Genomic DNA, 22,910 nt, shown 5'->3' with positions numbered 1-22,910 from the left:
CTTCTTCAACCCGCCTTCCTGACCTGTGGTCTTATGATACAATTATACATGTTGCTCTGTCTTTTCTGCAAAACACTGTCCCATTTCTATTCACTGTCATGTCCATAAAGGCAAAAAAATCCCCATTGAACAAAAATACATTCATTTCAATCTCTGCATCTTAAGAAACAAATGTCATCAGAATTTTTGTGTTCTGTTGACTGGGTGAGTTATTGGTCAGGTCTTGATGGATTGGGTTAGGGTTTTCTTGGTGTTGAATCGGCTATTAATTGTTCATGTCTTGAGGGATTTGGTTCGGGTTAGGGTTGTCTCGGTGTTGACTGGGTAATTTATGGGTCTCTTCTCGCTGTTGACTGGGTTATTTATGGGTCTCTACTTGGTGTTGACAGTTATTCTTTTATTGGTCATGTCTTGATGTATTGGGTGGTTCCAATCTTACCAGAACTCATCTTGGTGTGGACCATATTGATTCATAGGTCTTGTGGCGTCTCGGATCGTCACTGCTGTGGCCTATGCTTATTTTCAAAGCTGTTCCCCATTGTGCAAGTCCCTTGCAATTTAGGGCTCAAGATCAAGCTCATCATTATAGTAATTTCTCTCCCCTACTAAAAACAATAGTAATCATACACTCTGTGTGCTCATAGGTAATGAAGGTGATTACCCTTCAACCTCTGGGTGTGTGTGTTTGTGTGTGTATATATTTAGCCTCTCTAGAGAAGTCTTGATCTAGCCCAGAATCTCCAGCCGTCCAGTAATATAAACTGTTTGGTAAGTTTCGACCTTGTGCGTGTGTATGAGTGTGTAGGTGTGTCTCTGTGTGTGTAGGTGTGTGTTTATCTGCTGAACGTACATGACAGGGTTTTCATTAGCCCACCGAACCGGGACGAAGGTTTGGACAAGAGTCGGGGTGGAAGGGTGATGTCATTGTGGGGTCCGGTCTACATGGCTTGTAAGGTTTTTTTTTCTTAGCCAATGAAAAAGACCGCTCTCATGAGAGTACATCTGGAACTTCCAGATAGTGGAACCCGATACCGCGGCACAGCGGACCTCACGTCCGTACAGTCCAGTCGGTGATGAGGAGGCATGGGAACCGGAACCCCCCCCCCCCCCCCTCCCCCCCTCCCCACGCATACACTGATGGGAGAGTGGTGGAATAATGGGGGCTGGGGGGTTGGAGAGAAAGCCAGAGAAGGAGAGGGATGGAGGAAGAAAGACAATGCAGTCGATGGATGGAGGACGGGCCTCCGCGACAGAGAGTCGGAGGAAGGACATGATGAATGGGTGGACGAGGACGAGGGGAGAGGGGGTGGTTGGATTGCAAGAGACAGGGCGTGGAGGGAAGAGGAAATAGGAGGTTTGTTAATCAAGCTGTGTCGGTGTTGATGTAGCTCATGACATGCGATGGTTCTGCATTGCAAAGGCAATAGGGCGTTACTCCGTTTTTGATCCAAGTTCATTTTTTTTTATCTATTTATGACCTGCGGATGTGTGTGGCTACCTATCCTGGGTCAGATCTTTGTTTTTCTTTAAAATGAATGGGATTGAGTTAACCTCAAGCTCAAGCCAAGGCCAAAAGCCATAACTTCACTTATATACTTCACAATAAAACAATGGAAAAGAGGAACGCGACACATTAAACCAAGAGCTACCATCAAAGTCGTCCAGCAACAGTTTCGTCTCCACAACATCTCCTCCTCCTTGTTCGCCCAAGCTAAAGGTTTGGGCGACATGTCCATTGTCCAGAATAATACCTTGCGGGTACTGTGTTTGATGTTATTATCCCCATGTCGCACGGAAGTCACGGTTCTGTCGACCAATCAACGGAGGGCGTGTGTAGCTCGAAATTGCCGGCACCCTTTCAGGCGTCTCAGTACCCCGACGGAGGAGTACTGCAAGACGAGTACCGCTCAGTACGGCTCAGTCCGGGTCACGCCCTCTTTTGGCGGTGGAAACGGGATCCGTGCCGCACCTTACGAACCGAACCGAAACCGCACCCTCCGGTGGAAACGCGCCATTGGGGTTCACTGGCTCTGTTTCACTGGCCTTTGGAGAGTGCAAGGGGACTTACAGTGCTTTGTGGAAGCTGTTATTACATATACATTTTTTTTCTTTGCTTTAGTAACTAGAATCACATAATTGGCCTATGTGTATTTCACTTAGTGGCCAGTCTAATAGGGCAGTTCTTGAAGCCAAAGTTCAATCCAAAGTTTCAAGAGTATGCTATGCTGTAATAAAATGTAATTGCCCTGGGGAAATATTTAATTCAATGCGCAAAGTAAGATCAAATGGAATCGATGGCCTTTTGCCTTGTCTCAACCCTTATTTATTTTTTTAACGCACACAAAGGCCAAACATCTTACCCCCGAAATAAGGGCCAAGGTCTAGTTCGAAGTCAGGATAAATGTGCACACTAAATAACTTCATACATGAGTAACTGCCGCACATTTATCTACCTAAATGGTCATTTGGATGGACCACAATACAGCCTAAAAGTATTTTTCCTCACTTCTAGGCCTTCAGTTGTCCTTTGTTTTCTTGCCATGGATCAGCCAACAGAGTTCCTTGAATGACATTGCGCTCGTAAATGTCAAATATATTGTATTATCTTGTCTCTCCCACACTCCTTTTTCCCTACACTATCCAGGACAAAGTAAATAAATTATTCTTCAAGTTAAACCTAGTTATACTCTTCTGAAAATGTCTTATCTTCAATGTGAGACAGAACAGATATCCTATGCCAAGGATGCAGAGCAGAAACTTCAGTGAGTTGATGAAACCATGTAATAGAAAAATAAAACCATTGTTATGAACATGGTCCATTATGTTATATATTATGCATCATTGTACTGGGACACAATATCAAGGATTCCTTCACTTGATAGACTAGGTACACCCATTGTTCCAGCATGCCAACACATTACAGAATGAGTTGGATCGGAAAGTGCTGAAAAAGCTAAATTCAGGCTATTGTCCCAACAGAGGTCAAACATGATCCTTGAATCTCCAAAGCATTTAGTTAATTTGCAGTAACGTAGCGCGGCGTTTTAATAACTTTACCACCCCTGCAAAGTTTTTCTTAAGACTTACTTAACAACATATCTCGGGTTAGCTCTACAACTGACATGTGTTTAGCGTTAACCACAGTGGCTAAATCCTCAGGCTTACTTTAATGACTCGGTTGTTCACAGGTGTTAAGATTTATAGCAGGTTGTCGTTGATGAATGGTTTGGCGGTTGCCAGGTGTGGGCGTTTGTGGGTTTTGGTTGTCGTGTCTTAAGGGCTTTGATGATTAGGCGTGGAAATGTATGGGTGGCTGGTTAGACATTGTTGTTTTTATTGGTTTGAGATATAGGGCATTTGTTGTGTACATACATTTTATTTTGGGTTATTGATGCATTTTTGTTTGCGGGAACGGTGGTTAAGTAAGGATTTCATTATTGTTGGCTGATAGATTGTGGGGATAGATCGTAAACATGCTGGATCTTGAGCCAAAACATGACTTAATGTGGTAAAAGTTATAAAAAAAACACTCACAAACACATGTGACGTTTGATGGAGCTTAACAAATATGCAGTTTAAACTATGAGAAAAATATTGAGTTACTGAGTATCAGTATTCTAATCAAAATGAGACATTAAAGTAAATTACAAAACATAATTAACGCTAATAGGTATCATCTTAGCGTCATATTCATTCTTCAGGATGTGGGTTGGAGATTGTGAGGTGAGAGGCATGCTTCCTTGAGTTAACGGCAGCCATCCTCAGAATGGACCAACATGGGTTGAGCAAAATCTTGTTCTATAGTTTTGTATTCAGATGTTATAACATTGTTTGAATACTTTGTTAGCACGTTGACACCTGCCATCCAGGGTTAGAATCAGCAAGACTGACAGAGACCAACGTTCAGATTACTGGTTGTAATAAATATGATATTTATTAAATGTTCTCCCTGGGATTTTGTTATCCACTGTGGCGATCCCACTGGTCAGTTGCGGCCATAGAAATAAGAGAAGAGGTTGCGGCTAGATGGGGGTTTGTGTGAGTGTGTGTGTGTGTGTGTTTGTGTCTGTGTGTGGGGGCGGTTAGGGTTAATGGTTTTAAAAGGGTTTTAATGATGAACATATGAAGCATTTACATCAATATTAAAATGAAGCGAAAAGAAAACAGACAGCTCTATCTACTAATAATAATGGGCACCTCTGTGAAACCACTTATTGCTTTGAGATACTTGGAAGTAGGACTACTCTCATACTATTGAAGCTGTTGTTATTGTATGTAAACAAAAAAATATATATATACTTGGGCCAGCCCTAGTATATATTCAGATTCTTATTTGTGTTTTGTATTAAACAGCATAGAATACACATACAAATATTTACGCTTCCTGTGAAATAATCAGAACTTCAGAAGATGGTGTGTGTTTCTGTGTGTGCATGCATGTTGGTATGTTTGTGTACGGGTCAGCAAGTGCCTGTAGGCCTGTGTGTATGCATGTGTGTGTGTGTGTGTGTGTGTGTGTGTGTGTGTGTGTGTGTGTGTGTGTGTGTGTGTGTGTGTGTGTGTGTGTGTGTTTCTGTGTGTCTGTGTGTGTGTATTCCTGGGAGGAGGGAATGTGTGTAATCACGTTAATAGGCAGAGGAAGTGGAAGTTCCCCAAGAGATGGAGAGGAATGAGCGTGCTTTCTCTCTCTCTCTCTCTCTCTCTCTCTCTCTCTCTCTCTCTCTCTCTCTCTCTCTCTCTCTCTCTCTCTCTCTCTCTCCTCTCTCTCTCTTTGGCTCTCTCTCTCTCACTCTCTCTGACTCTCAATCTCTTGTCCCCTCTCTCTCTCTTTCTCTCTCTTTCTCCCTCAATCCCTCCCTCATTTTTCGCTTTCTCTCTCAAATAACTAAATCATGCCAGGGCTTATGTGTACACATACAGTACAAATACAACATATCACTGTGATGGAAAGCTGTATGAAAAGAGCACCAACCGTTTAGTGGTAAAAGTAATTCAACACCATGAATTACTGGTCCCTAAAGATCTTTGGGAAAATCGTAAGTCAAGGACACACACAACACACACACACACACACACACACACACACATACACACACACACACACACACACACACACACACACACACACACACACACACACACACACACACACACACACACACACACACACACACACACAGACAAAGTGTCCTTCTGTTTTGCTTATTATTACACAAACTGTACCGACATGTACAGGGGACCTCACAGAAGAAAGTATGTTTTATGTACTAGTGGAGTGACCCATGTGACCTGTGAACTAGCAGAACTACATTTCCCACCACCCACACCCAACCTGCCCTATGCCTATCACCATCAAAAAACCAAACCAAACACCCTCGTCCCATTTCGTACATGCATGTGCCTCAACGGTTTTATAAAGTTGGCCGTGTTGCCTGGGTCACTTTTTCCTTCCCTTCGCTTCTTTCTATTAATTAGGTCTGCTCTCTTTCCACTGTATCACAGACGTAGAAATGAATAAGTTACACTGGGAGGAATTTCCATGCTCTGGAATGGATATAAAGGGCTTCATTGTGTCAAGGGGCACAGTGAGACACAGATAGATATATAGAGCGTCTGTGATTCAGTCAGCTCCATGGCAGACTGAACTACATGTAGGCACTTGCGCTAAGAATCAGCCATTGTCCCCAGGTCAAGTCCTACGACTTACCCACCTCCTTCACATTGATGCTCCAAATTCCTCTGGTTTCTTCCAAAATGGCTTTTTGTGTGTTCGCTCGGTTGTGTGTGTGTGTGTGTGTGTGTGTGTGTGTGTGTGTGTGTGTGTGTGTGTGTGTGTGTGTGTGTGTGTGTGTGTGTGTGTGTGTGTGTGTGTGTGTGTGTGTGTGTGTGTGTGTGTGTGTGTGTGTGTTTTTGTATATGTGTATGCGTCTGTGTCCTTGTGTCCGTTTTTCTGTGTGGGTGTTTGTCTGCATGTATGTGTGTCACTGTGTACATTTTTGTGTGTGGGTGAGCGTGTGTGTGTGTGTGTGTGTGCATGTGTGTGTTATCTTGCACGTTTTAGTGTTTGGATGTGTGTAGGAGGGGTGTTTTTGCTATGATGTATGATATCCTTTATCTGGGTGTTGCAACATTCTAGCCCACGCCTTCTTATTCAAATACACTGTATTTATATGATTAATATGATTTATTATACTAGTATGTATTGCTATACTGCATTGTGCTTCGTCTATGCTGTTAAAATGGCCCCTCGTCTATCGATCATAGCAGTACATCACAGACAAGAGCAAAACAGCCATTGTTTCAATGTGTTCATTGGGTAAACCATTAATTGGTAAATGGTCTGGTTTCCCTCCTTTCCTTTCCATTACAGTGCTGCTGCCCTGCCTGCTGTCCTTTAACGTGGACCAGAAGACCGGCCTGTCCTTCAGTGGGCCTCTGGAGGACATGTTTGGCTACTCCGTCCAGCAGTTTGCAAACGCTGAAGGCAAATGGTGAGTGTCTCTTACTCTGTATGTTACTCTGTGCTTCTATCAATGAAGAGCATCTGTGTACTATATCGTGTGTGCTTATCTGTACAAATGCAGTACAGATATACAGTTTGACCTTGACCCCCCCCCCCCCCCGACCTCCCACCCCAAACATCACATTTTACACAATAGAAAGTTTTGATTTGATTTAATTTATCATTAATTCTTCTTAGTGATTATTTCTAAGTCTCCTTGAGCCTGTTTTTGGCATAAGTATGTAACCTAAGTGTTTCTTTGTAGCTCATTTGATTATGTACTCTAGAAGTTATGACTAATGACCCCCCTAGCTCCTAACGTCCCTCTTAGCGATACTAACCTGTAACCTTGTTTCACATTTGTATTCTCATCAAAATCAATTCAAATGAAAGTACAAAGGATCGAAACTACCTCAATATAAAAAAAAAATGAAGATTCCCCCTAATGCTCATCACTTTCAAACCCTGAATACGTTCTTTGAAATGATTACCCGTTGTTATGCAGACAAACAAACAGAGAGACAGAGACAGTTAGTCAACTCAATCGCAACACAACCACTCAAGTAGCAACAGAACAGCCAGGACAGTGACCCTGTGAAACGGTGTAATGGTGTCCACATGCCTACTGATGGTGGAACAGGATGCCTCCCCCCTCCCCCCTCCCCCCTCCCACCTCCTGCTGTGAACCGTTGAGTACCCCACCAGTACCCCTACCAGACCCGCCTGTAAACTCACTCAAGACAAGTATGTGTGGCTCTGTGGTGCTAAGCTGGTTGGAAACACATTTTTAAAGCCCTTGTTAAATTCTATTACAGTGTGGGTTTTAAGTTTCAGTCCCGCCCCCATCGCCCGCCCCCTCTATGTCTCTCCACCTATGAAAAGGGACTCTGGGTTTGCATTCATTTCATATTTGACACTCTAATCCACAACGCATTATCTACTATCGGAGCTGAACATTCTTGCTTGATATCCATCATTCTGGTGATTTCCCTAATATGACTCCGTAGGATACAATCCGTGCCTCACCTCTCTTCCCTGGGTTGTTTCAACACTATAGGTGCCTCTCTCGCTCTCTTTTCCAAACAGATGTATAGCTATCTTATTGTGTGGAAATGGTCTTATTAAGCTCCTATGAGATCGGTTACAGTCAATCACTCAATGGGAGTCAGTCGAACCAGATGTGACAGAAACTGTCTCGCTCTGCTGCTGTAACCTCCCTCTCCCTCCCTCTTTCAGACTCTTGGTCTCTCACGCTCTCTCTCGCTCTCTCTCTCTCTCTCTCTCTCTCTCTCTCTCTCTCTCTCTCTCTCTCTCTCTCTCTCTCTCTCTCTCTCTCTCTATCTCTCATGCTCATTGCTCATCTCTATCTTTCTGACTGTATTTCTCTCTCATTCATTCTTTCGAGAGAGAGAGAGAGAGAGAGAGAGAGAGAGAGAGAGAGAGAGAGAGAGAGAGAGAGAGGGAGAGAGAGAGGGAGAGGGAGAGGGAGAGAGAGAGAGAGAGAGAGAGAGAGAGAGAGAGAGGGAGAGGGAGAGGGAGAGGGAGAGAGAGAGATGGAGAGGGAGAGGGAGAGGGAGAGGGAGAGGGAGAGAGAGAGAGAGAGAGAGAGAGAGAGAGAGGGAGAGGGAGAGGGAGAGGGGGAGGGCAGGGCGTGGCTAGACTGCCAAGAGGCCTCTTACTAGTATTTTGTATTTGTGTAACTAGTATTTTGTATTTGTGTAACTAGTATTTGAGGTAACAACTATCTAACATGAGATACGCTGCAACAGGCAATACCAAAATCGATAAAAACAAATAGAAGAGCACAGAAAAAAAGAATTAAGACCCAACGATAGATACTGGAGCATGAATGAAATAGTGAAAAAAGGGTGGGGGGATTTGCTATGTAAAGTTTGCCACAACCATAGAGTGACTTATGAGTCACAGATGTCCGCCCCACACCATGTTTCAGCAGCTGTAACTGCAGCTGAGCGGCTGCATTAGGGGAAACACAGCGGGAAGCAGAGCTGGTGAAAGGGGAGAATGCTGCTGTCAGAGTTAGTTACAGGTCATAGACTGCTCTTCATAACTTTGTTACTCGCTGAACCTCCTTGTTTGTTTTCAAGATATGTATGGGTAGTGTTAACCACGTTACAGGGGTAATAGGGTTACTATTAACCTTTTTTGGTCCATTGCAAATACACAATTACATTTATTTTATTTACACTTTTAATTAGGAGCTCAAAATGAAAGTGAAACCATGTTTCCAAAAAACAACAACAGCTTCAACCTAAGATAGCTCTCCATTTCCAAACACTCTTCAATGTTTCAATGTGATACCAATGGTTAGGCTTTACCACAAATAGCCTCACCATTGATTACCACAGTCCAGTCCAGACAGTGGGTGGTGAGTAAAGGGAGTGAAGTGTGTTTTGTAGTGAGGAGGAGCATGGGCTGTCTCGGATCCTTGTGTTCTCTAGACCCCATTAGAGCAGAGGAATGTTCGCCACGGTGTTTAGACGAAGGCAGATAACTGGGACTGATTTAGCATCCATTTACTCACCAAATGACGCACTGTTTCTATCTGTTTATCTGTCCTTCTGGTGATCAGTATGACTGCTTTTCTGGCTGTCTTTTCTGTGGGCCAAACTATGTGACAACATATTACAACAATAATTCACTTTTATGTTTAACTATATCGGGAATATAACAATATATATTTATATATATTTAAAGTTTTAGAATATTTTTTAGAATATGGACGCTGTTGTCTGTGTTTTGCAGGGTTCTCATTGGCTCACCACATGCTGGTCAACCATCGAAGAGAACAGGAGACGTCTACAAGTGTCCTGTGGGAACAGGAGACAACACCTGTATCAAGCTCGAGCTGCCCCGTAAGGACACTGTGTGTGTGTGTGTGTGTGTGTGTGTCTGTGTATGTGAGTGTGTTATTGCGTGCGTATGTGCGTGCATGCGTGCGTGCGTTTGGTGCGTGCATGCATGCGTGCATGAGTGCATGCGTGCGTGCGTGCTTGGTGCGTATGTGTGTGCGCGCGCGCGTCTCTGTGTGTGTCTGTGTGTGCAGGGTGAGTGTGAGTGTGTTCGTGCACGTGTGTCTGAGATAACAAAGAATGAATATTGTTTGTGGAAGTTGGAAGTATTCAAGTCAAATCAGATCTGGTTCTAATTGGAAGTAGCAGACACTCATTAGAGGGGAAGACGTCAAATAAACATGGGTTTGACTTTTAATCCTTCCATCAACAAAAGCTAATATCCCAGACCATGGGGCCCTCTCCACTTGGGTAACAGTGAAACCTAGCCTTGTGTCATTCAGATGAACATGTGTTGCAGTTTTTGAGCTGTGAGTCCATGCTCCTTACACCGACAATGACTGCAAGCCATTACAGTGTGAAATCCATGCAAAAATGTACGCAATAATTTCCTTCGAATCATCGCCTTACTGAGCAAACGCCCCTCGTTAGGAGTGAGACCTTTTGTAAGAATTCATTATAGTGTGGTCTTATGAAATGGAGTTTGACAGGAAGAGTTTTTGTCATACTTACCCACTTAGCCACTTATCGCCATAATAAACTGTTGACACTTAATTACTCTGGAGAATAAAATGCCATACAACTAACTTAGAATAAAGATTGAATGTGATTTGCTGATGATTCCAGTAATTGGTGCACATCTGCTACATAAAGGCAGGGATGATCCACATTGTCCCAGCATCTTAGGTCAACAGTTCACCACCATATATGAAATACAATTATTTGTCTTTAGTGTTAGATATTAACACAACTGGTTGTCCCTTCTCTTCGCTCAACGTATCCTATATGCTTGTGTCTGAGCAGTCATAGAAAGTATGGTAAAGTAATTTAATGTTCTATAAATAGCTGCATGTCAGTAGTCATGAAAGAGGGACATGGAAAGATTGCCGTTGGGAGAGAGAGAGGGAGAAAAGAAGCAACAGCCGTTTGAAAAGTTCCCATAGGAAGAAAAGACCTCTCTCTCTCTCTTTCTCTCTCTCTCTCTCTCTCTCTCTCTCTCTCTCTCTCTCTCTCTCTCTCTCTCTCTCTCTCTCTCTCTCTCTCACACATTCTCTCTCTCTCTCTCTCTCTCTCTCTCTCTCTCTCTCTCTCTCTCTCTCTCTCTCTCTCTCTCTCTCTCTCTCTCTCACACACATTGTTTATTCGTCCATATTTTCCTCAGAAAACACAACGGTTCCCAACTTGCGTGAAGTCAAGGAGAACATGACCATGGGAACCACGCTGGTGACCAATCCCAGCGGAGGGTTTCTGGTAAGGAAACAATAAATACCACTACTGCAACACTGTTGTGTATCTGGTTCCTTAAGAAGAGCTCCCTGCTTAAGCTCAAGAGGCCTCCAGTCCTCCTTAATAAATACGCTTTCACTCTGCGTTTTATGGGCTTTTAATATGCTGTTGCAATGCTGTAAACGAGATATTGCTATGTTGCTACGTTAACTGGCTGACAATATCTTATGTGTGTTAATAATGTTGATAAATGTTATTAGACTGTTAACATACTGTGTTCTTAGTTTGCTGTACGTGTGCTGTTACTGTCCGGTACTAACCTGTTTGCCCCGTTTGTATAATAGTAATGTGTGTTGTATAATATTCTCTCAGCATACGGAACATATTACATATTACATGTAATGTATTACATATTACATGTAATGTAATATGTCATATAAGATGTTTTCTGTTGATGGAGGAAAATGGCAGCCATGTATTCCCGGCATGAAGCACAATTTGTCACGATGGATTATAAGGTTATACATGATGGGTGTGTTCAGCACCTGGCCCCTAGCCTATTCCAATGGGTTCTGTGGCACGAAGAGATTCCTTCTGAATGAGGGAGTGTCCTAGATGCTGTCATAGTAAGAATGTACATTTATCGACCATACATACATGGTCGATAAATCCATGCATTAACATATGACTTGATAAACTATGCGCTCAATGCACTTAAGGAAAAAGTGAATTGATTATGATCGCCGCATCCCGCATCTGAATCAGGAAATTCTTTGGGTGTGTCGGTGCGTGTCTGGATGCATGTATGTTTGTGTGTGCCAATACAGGCCTGTGGTCCTCAGTATAGTTAATTGTGCGTGTGTGTGTGTGTGTGTATTTGTGTGTGTCCTTACAGGCCTGTTGTACGTTTTCATGTGTGTGTGTGTGTGTGTGTGTGTGTGTGTGTGTGTGTGTGTGTGTGTGTGTGTGTGTGTGTGTGTGTGTTTGTGTGTGTGTGTGTGGGTGTGGGTGTGTGTGTGTGTCCATACAGGCCTGCAGTCCTCAGTATGGTTACATGTTTGTGTGTGTGTTTGTGTCCATACAGGCCTGCGGTCCTCAGTATGGTTACATGTTTGTGTGTGTGTTTGTGTCCATACAGGCCTGCGGTCCTCAGTATGGTTACATGTTTGTGTGTGTGTTTGTGTCCATACAGGCCTGCGGTCCTCAGTATGGTTACATGTTTGTGTGTGTGTTTGTGTCCATACAGGCCTGCGGTCCTCAGTATGGTTACATGTTTGTGTGTGTGTTTGTGTCCATACAGGCCTGCGGTCCTCAGTATGGTTACATGTTTGTGTGTGTGTTTGTGTCCATACAGGCCTGAGGTCCTCAGTATGGTTACATGTTTGTGTGTGTGTTTGTGTCCATACAGGCCTGCGGTCCTCAGTATGGTTACATGTGTGGTCAGCAGCAGTTCATCTCTGGTGTCTGCGCCAACGTTAGCTCCTCCTTTGAGGTCCTGAACTCCATAGCACCAGCAGTACAAGGTACACAGTACATCACTCTCTCTGAACCCCTTTCCACTAGTAAAATCAACCAGCTCATTGGAGCTACAATAGAATACAATGACATCAATGGCTTGGCCATATGAAGAGGAAACTAATGAATCCTTCACTTTCTGTCACTTTTCATAACATCCTCCTTTCTCTTCTTTAAATCATCACACACTGAAATAAAAACTGGAGAAAATAATGGAAGATTGGTGTGTGTTGTTGCTTTCTTTTCTTTGAGCATTTATATTTATTTGTCTTCCCTCCAGAATGTGCCAAGGAGTTGGACATTGTGATCGTGCTGGACGGCTCCAACAGTATCTACCCCTGGTCTAGCATCCTGGAATTCTTGCTGAAGTTCCTCGCGAACATTGAGATCGGACCTCAGCTCTCACAGGTCAGGGAAAGCACCGGATGAGTGCTAAGATATATGGTCAGAATGTGTTTCTTATCTTTGTCGTTTCTTTATGCGTTTTTTCCAACACCCACACCCAGGCTCTGTTGCTATTGTGTCTGAATGTTTAGTCTCCACAAAACAATCTGGAATGAACAATTATTACCATTTAAACCTGGGTGGCCCCTAATTATTTTTATTCATAGTTTTTATGTTCTAAATGTGACTCTGGTTGGTGAGCTAGTGCAGTTTTCCAAAGAGACGCTCTGGAAACCAGCTTACAGTATATTCTTGTACCCTCTGGAGCCTCGATGGCTTGTAAGTCACATCTTCCATGGCTGCTAAAGTCTTTGGTTTGCCCTGAATACTGAGCGTTGAGTCATAGCAGCAGCACCACCAGGACCAAACCACATCCTCGCCAGACTCCCGTCTCGAGCAGCAGACCAGTCCCCTCACAGAGACAGGAAGAAGATGGAAATATTAGGGCTCGTGATTTAATATGGAGTCAGTTCGTTGCAGGCCCTTTCATCCTAAATGACTTGTTATTAGTGCGCCCAAGGACAATCAAACCAATATGGTCAATATCGGAGCCACTGCAACAGTTCATTGGCCGACCAACAGACGAGTGTAGGATATAGCTGTAGGAATCATAAATCAGTAATATGTGATTATATTCTAATACGTACGAAGAATGATGTCATTATAGAAACATAGGAATTGTACATAAAGTATGTGTGCTAAGAGAATTCCCCAAGTGCATTTTTGGAACAATGAACAACCCAAACGGTGTTCACCGGAGTGTGCGTATGTGTGTCTTTGCATGTGTGCGTAAATATGTGCGTTGTTCTGTGTGTGTGTGGGGGTGTGTGTGTGTATCGATTCAAATCCAAGGTGGGCATCGTATCGTACGGAGAGAACGTGACTCATCGAGTCAACCTGAGCCAGTTTGACAACAGGGAATCGCTACTCAGAAAAGTCATGGCTCTACCCCAGGACACGGGCATCAAGACCATGACCGCCTCGGGCATCGAGACCGCCAGGTACCGGACCAGAACCCGTCACCTCTGATTGGACTCTGTCACACCAAACATACAAATACTACAGAGAGCATCGGACGTAGGCAGTGTGTGTTAGTAGATGGATGATTTATGCTGCATGTCTATACAAGCAAGGCTGAATATATTACAGGTCTGGATGTTGGAGTCTATTCAAATCCTCTCTCTTCATGTGTCCGTTAAATGGATTTCAAATCAACTAACGTCAATCGCACTCAAAGAACGATAAGAAGAAGTTAAATTCTGAGATTTCATGTATATTTGACGTCAGTGAGTAATGGCTTGTGTTTGCTTGGTGAAGATGGAGTGTAATTCGAAAGCACAACAGCGCCCATTGTTGAGAGACTGGAAGGCCTACGGGGTCCCATGTCTGTCGCGGGCTAGGGTTAGGCCATACTATGTTAACCTCAAGAAAGATGAACTCCTCATGGACATGCTGAACTCACACTTGAACCCGTGCCTGAAGGAGGCTAAGTAGTCACAAGATCCCAGGTTGACAGTTATTGGAGAGTTGTTTTCCTCATCTATGCTGCACTTAGATGAAAATCGGAGCTAGAAAGGTTCTCAAGGATAAACCGCACAATAAACCGCACATCCAGGGAATGCTTCGCTATAAACCCTTAGTTTCGTTTATTGTTGTGCTCTTTATTGTCCATCTGTGTTCGTTTTTTTTTGTTATTTTTGTTATGCTAAGCAGGGATTTTGTTAGTGTTCTAGTAGGCCTCTTCGGTGCTTTCACTCTGCCCCAACAAACACCCACGAACACCAGTGGCCATACTCCATACTTGTTTGTGGTGGTTGGCTGCTAAATCAGATAAAGTGTTGCTGTTTCTCCAGTCAATTCAGCCAACTTTCTAGAGTTGGTTGGTGTGGTTTGTTGAGGCAGTGTACCTTAAGAACCTTTAATGGGGTGAAAAAAAACGTGATATGATAAGAAACACGTTCTGACCAATCAGGAAAGAGGCCTTCATGGAGGAGCGAGGGGCGCGGCCCGGGGTGAAGAAGGTGATGGTGATCGTGACGGACGGAGAGTCACATGACTCCCATGAGCTGGATAGAGTCATCGACGAGTGTCAGGACGACGGCATCGAGCGCTTCGGAATCGCCGTGAGTACACACTGGTTGCTGTACGCGCTGGTTGCTATACACACTGGTTGCCCTACTGGTTTCTGTACATACTGGTTTCGGTACTGGTTTCTACACACCGGTTGCTGTACTGGTTACTGTACAGACTGGGTCTGGACACCCTGGTTGCTGTACTGTTTTTTTTGTACAAGATGGTTGCTGTACTGGATGCTGTACACACTAGATGCTCTTCTGGTTTCTGTACACACTGGTTTCAGTACGCACTGGTTGCTGTACTGGTTTCTGTACACACTGGGTGCTGTACTGGTGGCTTTACACACTGGTTTGTGCATGCAATGGTGGCTGTATTCACTGGTTCCTCTAGGCACCGGTCTCTGTACTTAATCATTGTAATCAATTGTGTATTTCCAGGTTTTGGGTGATTACAACCGTCAGAACAAAAGTGCTGCCGAAATCCATAAGTTTATCAAGGAGATTAAGTCCATTTCCAGCGAACCACTGGGAGAGCATTTCTTCAACGTGTCCGATGAGGTGGCCCTGCTCACCATCGTGGACGCCCTGGGGAGCCGTATCTTTGCCTTGGAGGGTACCTATACCAGCACTACACTCACATGGAGAATCACTGCCTAGAATGGTGGCCTAGCTAATTTAAAAAGCTAGCTTCTTGGAAACTCATTGCCTGGGACAGTAGCCTACCTATACTTTAAAACTACACTCACATTGAAACTCATTGCCTGGGACAGTAGCCTACCTATACTTTAAAACTACACTCGCATTGAAACTCATTGCCTGGGACAGTAGCCTACCTATACTTTAAAACTACACTCACATTGAAACTCATTGACTTGGATGGTGACCTACCTAAACTTTAACACTTTTACAACTCACACATCTGTATTTTTTTGGATATTATGTTTAATTAATTAAACTTATTTAAACATCTATAATAACATTCATCATAATCAGTTTCATCCTCATCATCTTTATTTATATAGCACATTTCACAAGCAAGTGAGTGCTAGGTTGAGTATCAGCAGAATAGATCTGCATCTTTATTTATAAAACAAGTGTTGCAGAGTGCTTGGGGTATGTAAGCAGATTAGATCAGCGTCTTTATTTATACGTACCAAATGTGAGGGTAAGATTTAAACCTATGAAACCACACATTAATATCATGTTTCTTCGTTAAAGCGTATTTTATTGTACTATTGTATTAAACATATTAACTGATAAACCTCTCCTTTCCCAGCGACATCTGGCAACCACACCTCGTCATTTGCCAGGGAGATGTCCCAGGCAGGATTCAGCGCACACACATATGAAGTGAGTAACCTTGCGTCCGTGTGTTTACAGCGTTATCCCAGTTACAGTCTCTAAGGGTTTCACCGGCCCACGCTCAGATGGAGAGTGACAGCAGCCCGTAACCCTAACCCACGCAACAGCCCGAGGATATTCTACCCAGAACCCCTTGGGGGATACAAAACCCCCGAAAGCCTTCAAGGAGGGAAGCATGTGAAGACTGACATCTAGGTGGGGTTGGCGTACAATAGCTGTCCTCCAAGCTTTCTAGGGGTGCGTGTGATTGGGCGAGTATAGGGGTGAACACCATAACTTTCTGGTAATATGACGCCCCCTATTTTGCGGAGGACTTGTTCAACAATTGCCCAAATATAACCTGTGGCATCTTTATTATCACAATGAAATATGCAAACGGGATATTTGTGAGCTATAAACATGATATATTTTACAATGTTTCTCCTGCGTTGTACAAATAATTGTCATAAAGAACAACCCATGAGGTGATGAACTGCAGAATATTAGCTTATAAATGTGTCTGCAGGCGGTCTACTTTATGTGTTGTTTCCTGTGCGTGTGAGTGTCTGTGTGTGTGTGTGCTTGTGTGTGTGTACTTCAAACACAATGACACCAGTGTCTGTAGATTGTAAATAGTGACGACGGTACGTTCGCAATGCTTCTACAGTAGGTCTGACCGCACTAAAAGGGAACAAGGCATCCCTGGCAGTCCTCTGGTTGCATTTCCCAGAGTGATCGCAAATCCATAAATACATATTAGGCTACGCAACGACTCTCTCTACGCACACTTCAAATAGTTTTTACAAATATGGGTGAATGCGTCTTAGGGTAGATCCTGGCCTTCGAGGAAAAAAGCAGCAAGAAGAGTGAGCTCCTGTTTGCATATCGTGCTGCTGCTGCTGACTTTCTGTTCAACACCTCCTTATTTGCCTGGGCTTCCATAAACACAGGCAAAGTGATGTGTGACTGTATGGGCTCAGTCAAGTGAACCAAACCAAACATGACCCAAAATGTCTGGACTGTCTCACCCGGCTAAATGAAGAAACGCTCGACTTGGCTGGAGTCCGTTGTGACGTATCATTGTGAATCATTTCCTTTTGTGTTCTTTTTCGCTCTCTCGTAGGCAGCAAAGTTGTGTCCTTCACAGTGTATATAAATCCGGCCTATACAGACATGTGGAAAGAGTCAGTTCTCCATTCCTTATAGAGTCATCTGTTGGTTCTCTAATTCTCTTTTCTTTTCCATTTTCCGCTTAACTTCTCTTTACACCTCACTTCTGTTTCTCCGCCCCCGGTTAACGCCCTCTCCTTCTGATAGGGCGGTGTGTTGCTAGGCGCCGTGGGCGCGTACGACTGGAACGGGACGGTGGAGATGCACCTCGCTGGACGCGCCGTGGCCCCCGACAACCTGCAGTTCTTCGACCCCGAGACGGAGGCCGGGTACGAGGGGCTGGCCGGCTACCTCGGTAGGTCAGGGTGGAACCCTCCGTGTTCCGTCCACCCGCGTCACCATAACAACCTCTGTGTACCGTCACCCGACATCACCATAACAAGCTCCATGTTCCATCTCCCAACGTCACAAGATACACTGGTGGTACATTGTGTGTGCTTGCGTGCGTTTATGAGCGTTTGTGTGGGTATGTTTGTGTGTGTTTTGTGTGTGTGTGTGTGTGTGTGTGTGTGTGTGTGTGTGTGTGTGTGTGTGTGTGTGTGTGTGTGTGTGTGTGTGTGTGTGTGTGTGTGTGTGTGTGTGTGTGTGTGAATGTATGTGTGTGCGTGCGTGCGTGCGTTTATGCATGTGTATGTGAGAGTGCGTGCGTGTGTGCGCGCATGCGTGTGTGTTTGCGTGTGTGCTTGCGTGTGTGGATGCGTGTGTTTGTGTGTGTGCGTGCATGTGTTTGCATGTGAGTTTGTGTGTTAATGTCTTAATGGGAGGATGACTAAGAGGGATTCCCAGACAGTGGGGTGAATTGATTATTCCAGCTCTTTCTCTCTCTTGCTCCAGCCTCTCTCACCTCACTGTGTGTGTGTGTGTGTGTGTGTGTGTGTGTGTGTGTGTGTGTGTGTGTGTGTGTGTGTGTGCACCTGTTCCTCACACATCCCATTGATATTCTAGTTAATGTGCATTTGCATGCATTTCATCCGTCTCTGAACCACCTGAACAAACCGTTCAGGCGGCTACAACAACCACACTCAGCAGCTAACACAGGACACCGTGTGTGCGTCGCCCTGCAGGTTACGACGTCCAGTCGGCGGCCACACCTGACGGGACGCTGTATATAGCGGGAGCCCCCCGCTACAACCACACCGGCCGGGTGGTCCTCTACCGCCTGGACGAGAAGGACAAAGTGGTGGTCACCCAGATACTGAAGGGAGAGCAGGTGAGCCGTCTTGGGTTTGTTTTGCAAAGCTGGAACTGTACGAACGTCGTTGTTCCGGGACTCGTGCGGCTCAGATAATTTAGGCGTCTCAATGTCGCGTCGGTAGTGAATGACGGCATTCAATGCGAGGCACATCTGCAACGCGTCAAAGGCGCATGTCTTTATTGCATTTAATTCAGCTGACACGCTGACACGCGCTTCGGGAGTTTGATGCGCAATCTGACGTCCATCTGTCTTGTGTTCCGTCTGTGATGTGGTCTCTGGTTGTCTGTTTGGGCTCTCCCCCAGATTGGCTCCTACTTTGGGAGTGTGCTGCAGACGGTGGACGTGGACAAGGACTCCTACACCGACCTGCTGCTGGTGGGCTCCCCCATGTACATGGGCCGGGAGCGGGACGAACAGGGACAGGTCTACGTCTACAAGTACAACCAGGTGCAGGCCCAGTGCCAGCGTGTGTGTGTGTGTGTGTGTGTGTGTGTGTGTGTGTGTGTGTGTGTGTGTGTGCGTGCGTGTGTGTGTGTGTGTGTGTGTGTGTGTGTGTGTGTGTGTGTGTGTGTGTGTGTGTGTGTGTGTGTGTGGAAACCTAATGGAGCATTCAGCATTAAAAGACTTTCATTGTCTTTAAATGCTTTTAAATGCTTTTAAAATAGGAGGCCTGCTAAAGTACTTGAATGGTCTAAGGGTGCTGTATAATTAAACAGTATTGTGTGTGTGTAATGAGTGAGAGTGCATGTGTGTTTGTTTGTGTGTGTGTGTGTGTGTGTGTGTGTGTGTGTGTGTGTGTGTGTGTGTGTGTGTGTGTGTGTGTGTGTGTGTGTGAGAGTGTGCCTTTGTGTGTGTGTTTGTGTGTGTGTGTGTGTGTGTGTGTGTGTGTGTGTGTGTGTGTGTGTGTGTGTGTGTGTGTGTGTGTGTGAGTGTGAGAGTGTGCCTTTGTGTGTGTGTGTTTGAGTGTGCCTATGTGTGTGTGTGTGTGTGTGTGTGTGTGTGGGGGGGTGTGTGTGTGTGTGTGTGTGTGTATGCATGCAAGTGAGAGTGAGAATGTTCCTTTGTATATATGTGTGTGTGTGTTTGTGTGTGTAGATGTGTGTGTTCGTGTGTGTGTGTGTGCGCGGTTGGTTATGTTTCATAGCCTCTACATTAAACCTCTTCCTCCATCCCCCTCCCCACAGGAGGCGGGCCTGTTCGAGCACCAGTTCACCCTAAGGCCTGTCAACCAGTCCTGCTGCAACGCCCGCACCGCCAGCTGCACCAACAAGAACGAGCCGTGCGGCGCCCGCTTCGGCACGGCCATCGCCGCCGTGTCCGACCTCAACCTGGACGGCTTCAACGACGTGGCCATCGGCGCGCCGCTGGAGAACGACCACCGGGGGGCGGTGTACATCTACCACGGAGCGGAGAGGGCCCTGAAAGAGGCCTTCGTGCAGGTGCGACGACGAGCGCGATTTAAGGCTTGGTTATGGTTCCACGTCGGCGCAACGCCAGGGGGTTTACGGACCCATTAGCTCCTGGCGGACCCTCCTTGAGTCCACCGCAAGGGCCTGATGCGCACCTGCCAAAAAATCGGAACCTTGGGTTGATTCGACGCAGCAGCAAGGGCTCTGATTGGTGCGCTTGCTGAAACCCGACGCAGAACCGGACGGGTTCACGACTGCGGCGAAGCGTCTGCGTGGTCATTGCGTTGACGTGGAACCATAAGTGAGCCTTGAGTTACAAAGTTAATGTGTGGAGGCGGGCGGGCGTTTGAGGGGTGTTGACGTGTCTGTCTGTCTGTCTGTCTGTCTGTCTGTCTGTCTGTCTGTCTGTCTGTCTGTCTGTCTGTCTGTCTGTCTGTCTGTCTGTCTGTCTGTCTGTCTGTCTGCAGAGGATCCCGGCCGGAGGAGACGGTGTGAAGGTGAAGTTCTTCGGTCAGTCCATCCATGGGGTCATGGACCTGAACGGGGACGGGATCACGGACGTCACCATCGGGGGGCTGGGAGGCGCCTCGCTGTTCTGGTGCGGCCGGCCGCTGGATGCCTTCCCCTGGCTCTTTATTCACTTTCTCTCTCCATCGATCGCTCTCTCTCTCTCACGCTCGCCAACTCTCTCTTCTTCTCTCCAACTCCTCCAACCGCTCAATCTCTCTTTGTTTAACCCTTGATCTCTCTCTCTCTCTCTCTCTCTCTCTCTCTCTCTCTCTCTCTCTCTCTCTCTCTCTCTCTCTCTCTCTCTCTCTCTCTCTCTCTCTGTGGGAGAGACATTCTCCAACCAAAGAGACGTTCACACCAACACGTCTATAAAACAACTTAGTAGCAGTGGTTTTTCGCAACCCCCAGTATTCTCACACAACTGCGCTATTTCATCTGTCCCTGTCTCGGTGCCGTTTATACAGCTGTGTGTATCTCACGAGGTTCATCTGGGATTGAAACCGGCAACCCTTCTAACGATCTCTCTGCCTAAAACCCCCAGGGCTGTAGACCTTTTAACAGTTGGACACCGGCCCACTTCACTGCCCTCATTGGCCTTACTCGAAACCACATTTCTAACTCCGTCAACAGTAACAGAAGTTCTCAGGCTACCCTGTCGGCAGGGGTTCAGCAGAGCTGTGTGAAAAACTACATCTCCCAGGGGGCTTAGGATTTAAATAGGATTTGAACTGCTGAACTGTGAACCGACTTTAATGATTTAAATACATTCCTATTAGGCTACGATTGATACACTATTTTCAATTCTTGTTATTACTGTCCTGTACTCATCTGCACTCATTTTATTCAGTCTGGGATTAATTAGGTACTTCTTCATCAGCTAAAAGTAATGCTAATTAAGATGATTTGTTATAGATAAAATATTTATAATTTATAATTAGGTTTAGCATCGATATAAATGGTTAATTCTTATAATATTACCATCATCATCATCATCATCATCAACCTCATCCTCACCATCATCATCATCATCTCAACAGGTCTAGAGATGTCGGGGAGCTCCGTGCCACCATGACCTTCGACCCCTCGAAGATCAACATCCAACAGACCAACTGTGAATTCCAGGACCGCAGGACCGTGTGCGTCCAGACGGAGCTGTGTTTCACCTACAGCATCAAGTCTGACAAAGGGGCGCCCGCCGCCAGCCAGGAGCTCACCGGTAGGCATGACGCCGTTTTTGTAAATTAGCGAGCTGTTGTTGAAAAAAGTATTGTAAAGGGGACATATTATGCCACCAGGTGTGAGTGTTGTTAGCCATAACAAGCTGTTTTGAAACTCTGCCTCTTCTGACATCACCAGTGGGCGTGTCCACCTAGATGTGTGCTGGATAGATCCGTCTACCAGCCCACCCAGTGGACTGTAGCAAACGTTGCTCATCTATCCGTCACACATCTAGGTGGACACGCCCACACAAACGGCTTGTAACGGCCAATCACACTCACACCTGGTGGTATGATATGTCACCTTTAATGACTTTTAATGAATTATTATGTCGTAGAAATACGCTACGCACTGACCCTGGACGCCCTGCGGGCCAAGGCCAGAGCGTCGTTCAGCGGCCCGGAGGATAAGAGAAGGATCTCCAGGAACACCTCCATGACGGACAAGAAGTGTTTCACGGAGCACTTCAGAATGTCGGCAAGTGACTTTGTCCTTCCCTGGCCCACATTCACACAGGGGATAATTCATCTTCTTCATGTCTATGCATCGACAACACAAGACGTGGTTTCACTTCAAGAACTGCTCTGACGCTTGTGTTTTTTGTGTGTTTGAAAGTGTTTTGGGATACTATTACTTTCATCAAAATATCACATATAGTGCACATTTTAGAGGTAGAAAGATAAAGAATGGTCAAAGCCATCAAATCAAATTCTGTAATTCATTGAATTCAATTTAACCTGTTTTTAACTTTTGTGTTTTATCCACCCCCTTCCTCCTATTGTGCACTGCACTTTCTCCTCCATTCTCACTCATAGGCCAGGCCGGACTTCCGGGACCCTATCATGGTCTCCCTCGTGTTTGGCTTGGCCAATGAGGACCAGGGGCCAGTCCTGGACGCAAACCTGCCTACCTCCATCAACAAGACTGTAAGATAACTATATCCTTCACTCTTCCCCACTCTCTCCTGCCTCTCTCTCTCTCTCTCTCTCTCTCTCTCTCTCTCTCTCTCTCTCTCTCTCTCTCTCTCTCTCGCTCTCTCTCTCTCTCTCTCTCTCTCTCTCTCTCTCTCTCTCTCTCTCTCTCTCTTTAGTTGACTCCAAAAGAAACAGCAATCCAACCATCCTCCCCAAACTGCTATTGTACTGCTGTTCAAACCCATGAGTGCAAACATAAAGTTCTTGTTCCAAGCATCTTAACTACGCTGGGAATATGGGAATATTCCAACACACTAAACACTTCCCCTAAGGTGCTGAAATCCACAGCAGCTGTTTACCA

General features: G+C 45.4%; 1 protein-coding gene across 1 annotated transcript in view; it reads left to right on the top strand.

The window, feature by feature from the left end:
- The window catches only part of itga1 (integrin, alpha 1), a 41,585-nt gene that overhangs the window by 11,312 nt on the left and 7,363 nt on the right, over window positions 1-22,910 (top strand). Inside the window, exons 2-18 of the mRNA XM_030353334.1 lie at window positions 6,371-6,491; window positions 9,266-9,375; window positions 10,694-10,782; window positions 12,167-12,281; window positions 12,554-12,681; window positions 13,570-13,718; window positions 14,690-14,840; window positions 15,231-15,405; window positions 16,069-16,142; window positions 17,451-17,598; window positions 18,368-18,513; window positions 18,802-18,945; window positions 19,683-19,937; window positions 20,375-20,505; window positions 21,455-21,633; window positions 21,973-22,112; window positions 22,451-22,561. Coding sequence (XP_030209194.1) covers window positions 6,371-6,491; window positions 9,266-9,375; window positions 10,694-10,782; window positions 12,167-12,281; window positions 12,554-12,681; window positions 13,570-13,718; window positions 14,690-14,840; window positions 15,231-15,405; window positions 16,069-16,142; window positions 17,451-17,598; window positions 18,368-18,513; window positions 18,802-18,945; window positions 19,683-19,937; window positions 20,375-20,505; window positions 21,455-21,633; window positions 21,973-22,112; window positions 22,451-22,561 — 2,366 coding nt within the window. The remainder of the gene's footprint in view (window positions 1-6,370; window positions 6,492-9,265; window positions 9,376-10,693; window positions 10,783-12,166; window positions 12,282-12,553; window positions 12,682-13,569; window positions 13,719-14,689; window positions 14,841-15,230; window positions 15,406-16,068; window positions 16,143-17,450; window positions 17,599-18,367; window positions 18,514-18,801; window positions 18,946-19,682; window positions 19,938-20,374; window positions 20,506-21,454; window positions 21,634-21,972; window positions 22,113-22,450; window positions 22,562-22,910) is intronic.

The sequence above is a fragment of the Gadus morhua genome, chromosome 4 (assembly GCF_902167405.1).
Source record: "Gadus morhua chromosome 4, gadMor3.0, whole genome shotgun sequence".
Lineage (NCBI taxonomy): Eukaryota > Metazoa > Chordata > Actinopteri > Gadiformes > Gadidae > Gadus > Gadus morhua.
Note: the sequence above shows the minus strand (reverse complement) of the source record. Positions and strands in the feature narration are given on the sequence as shown.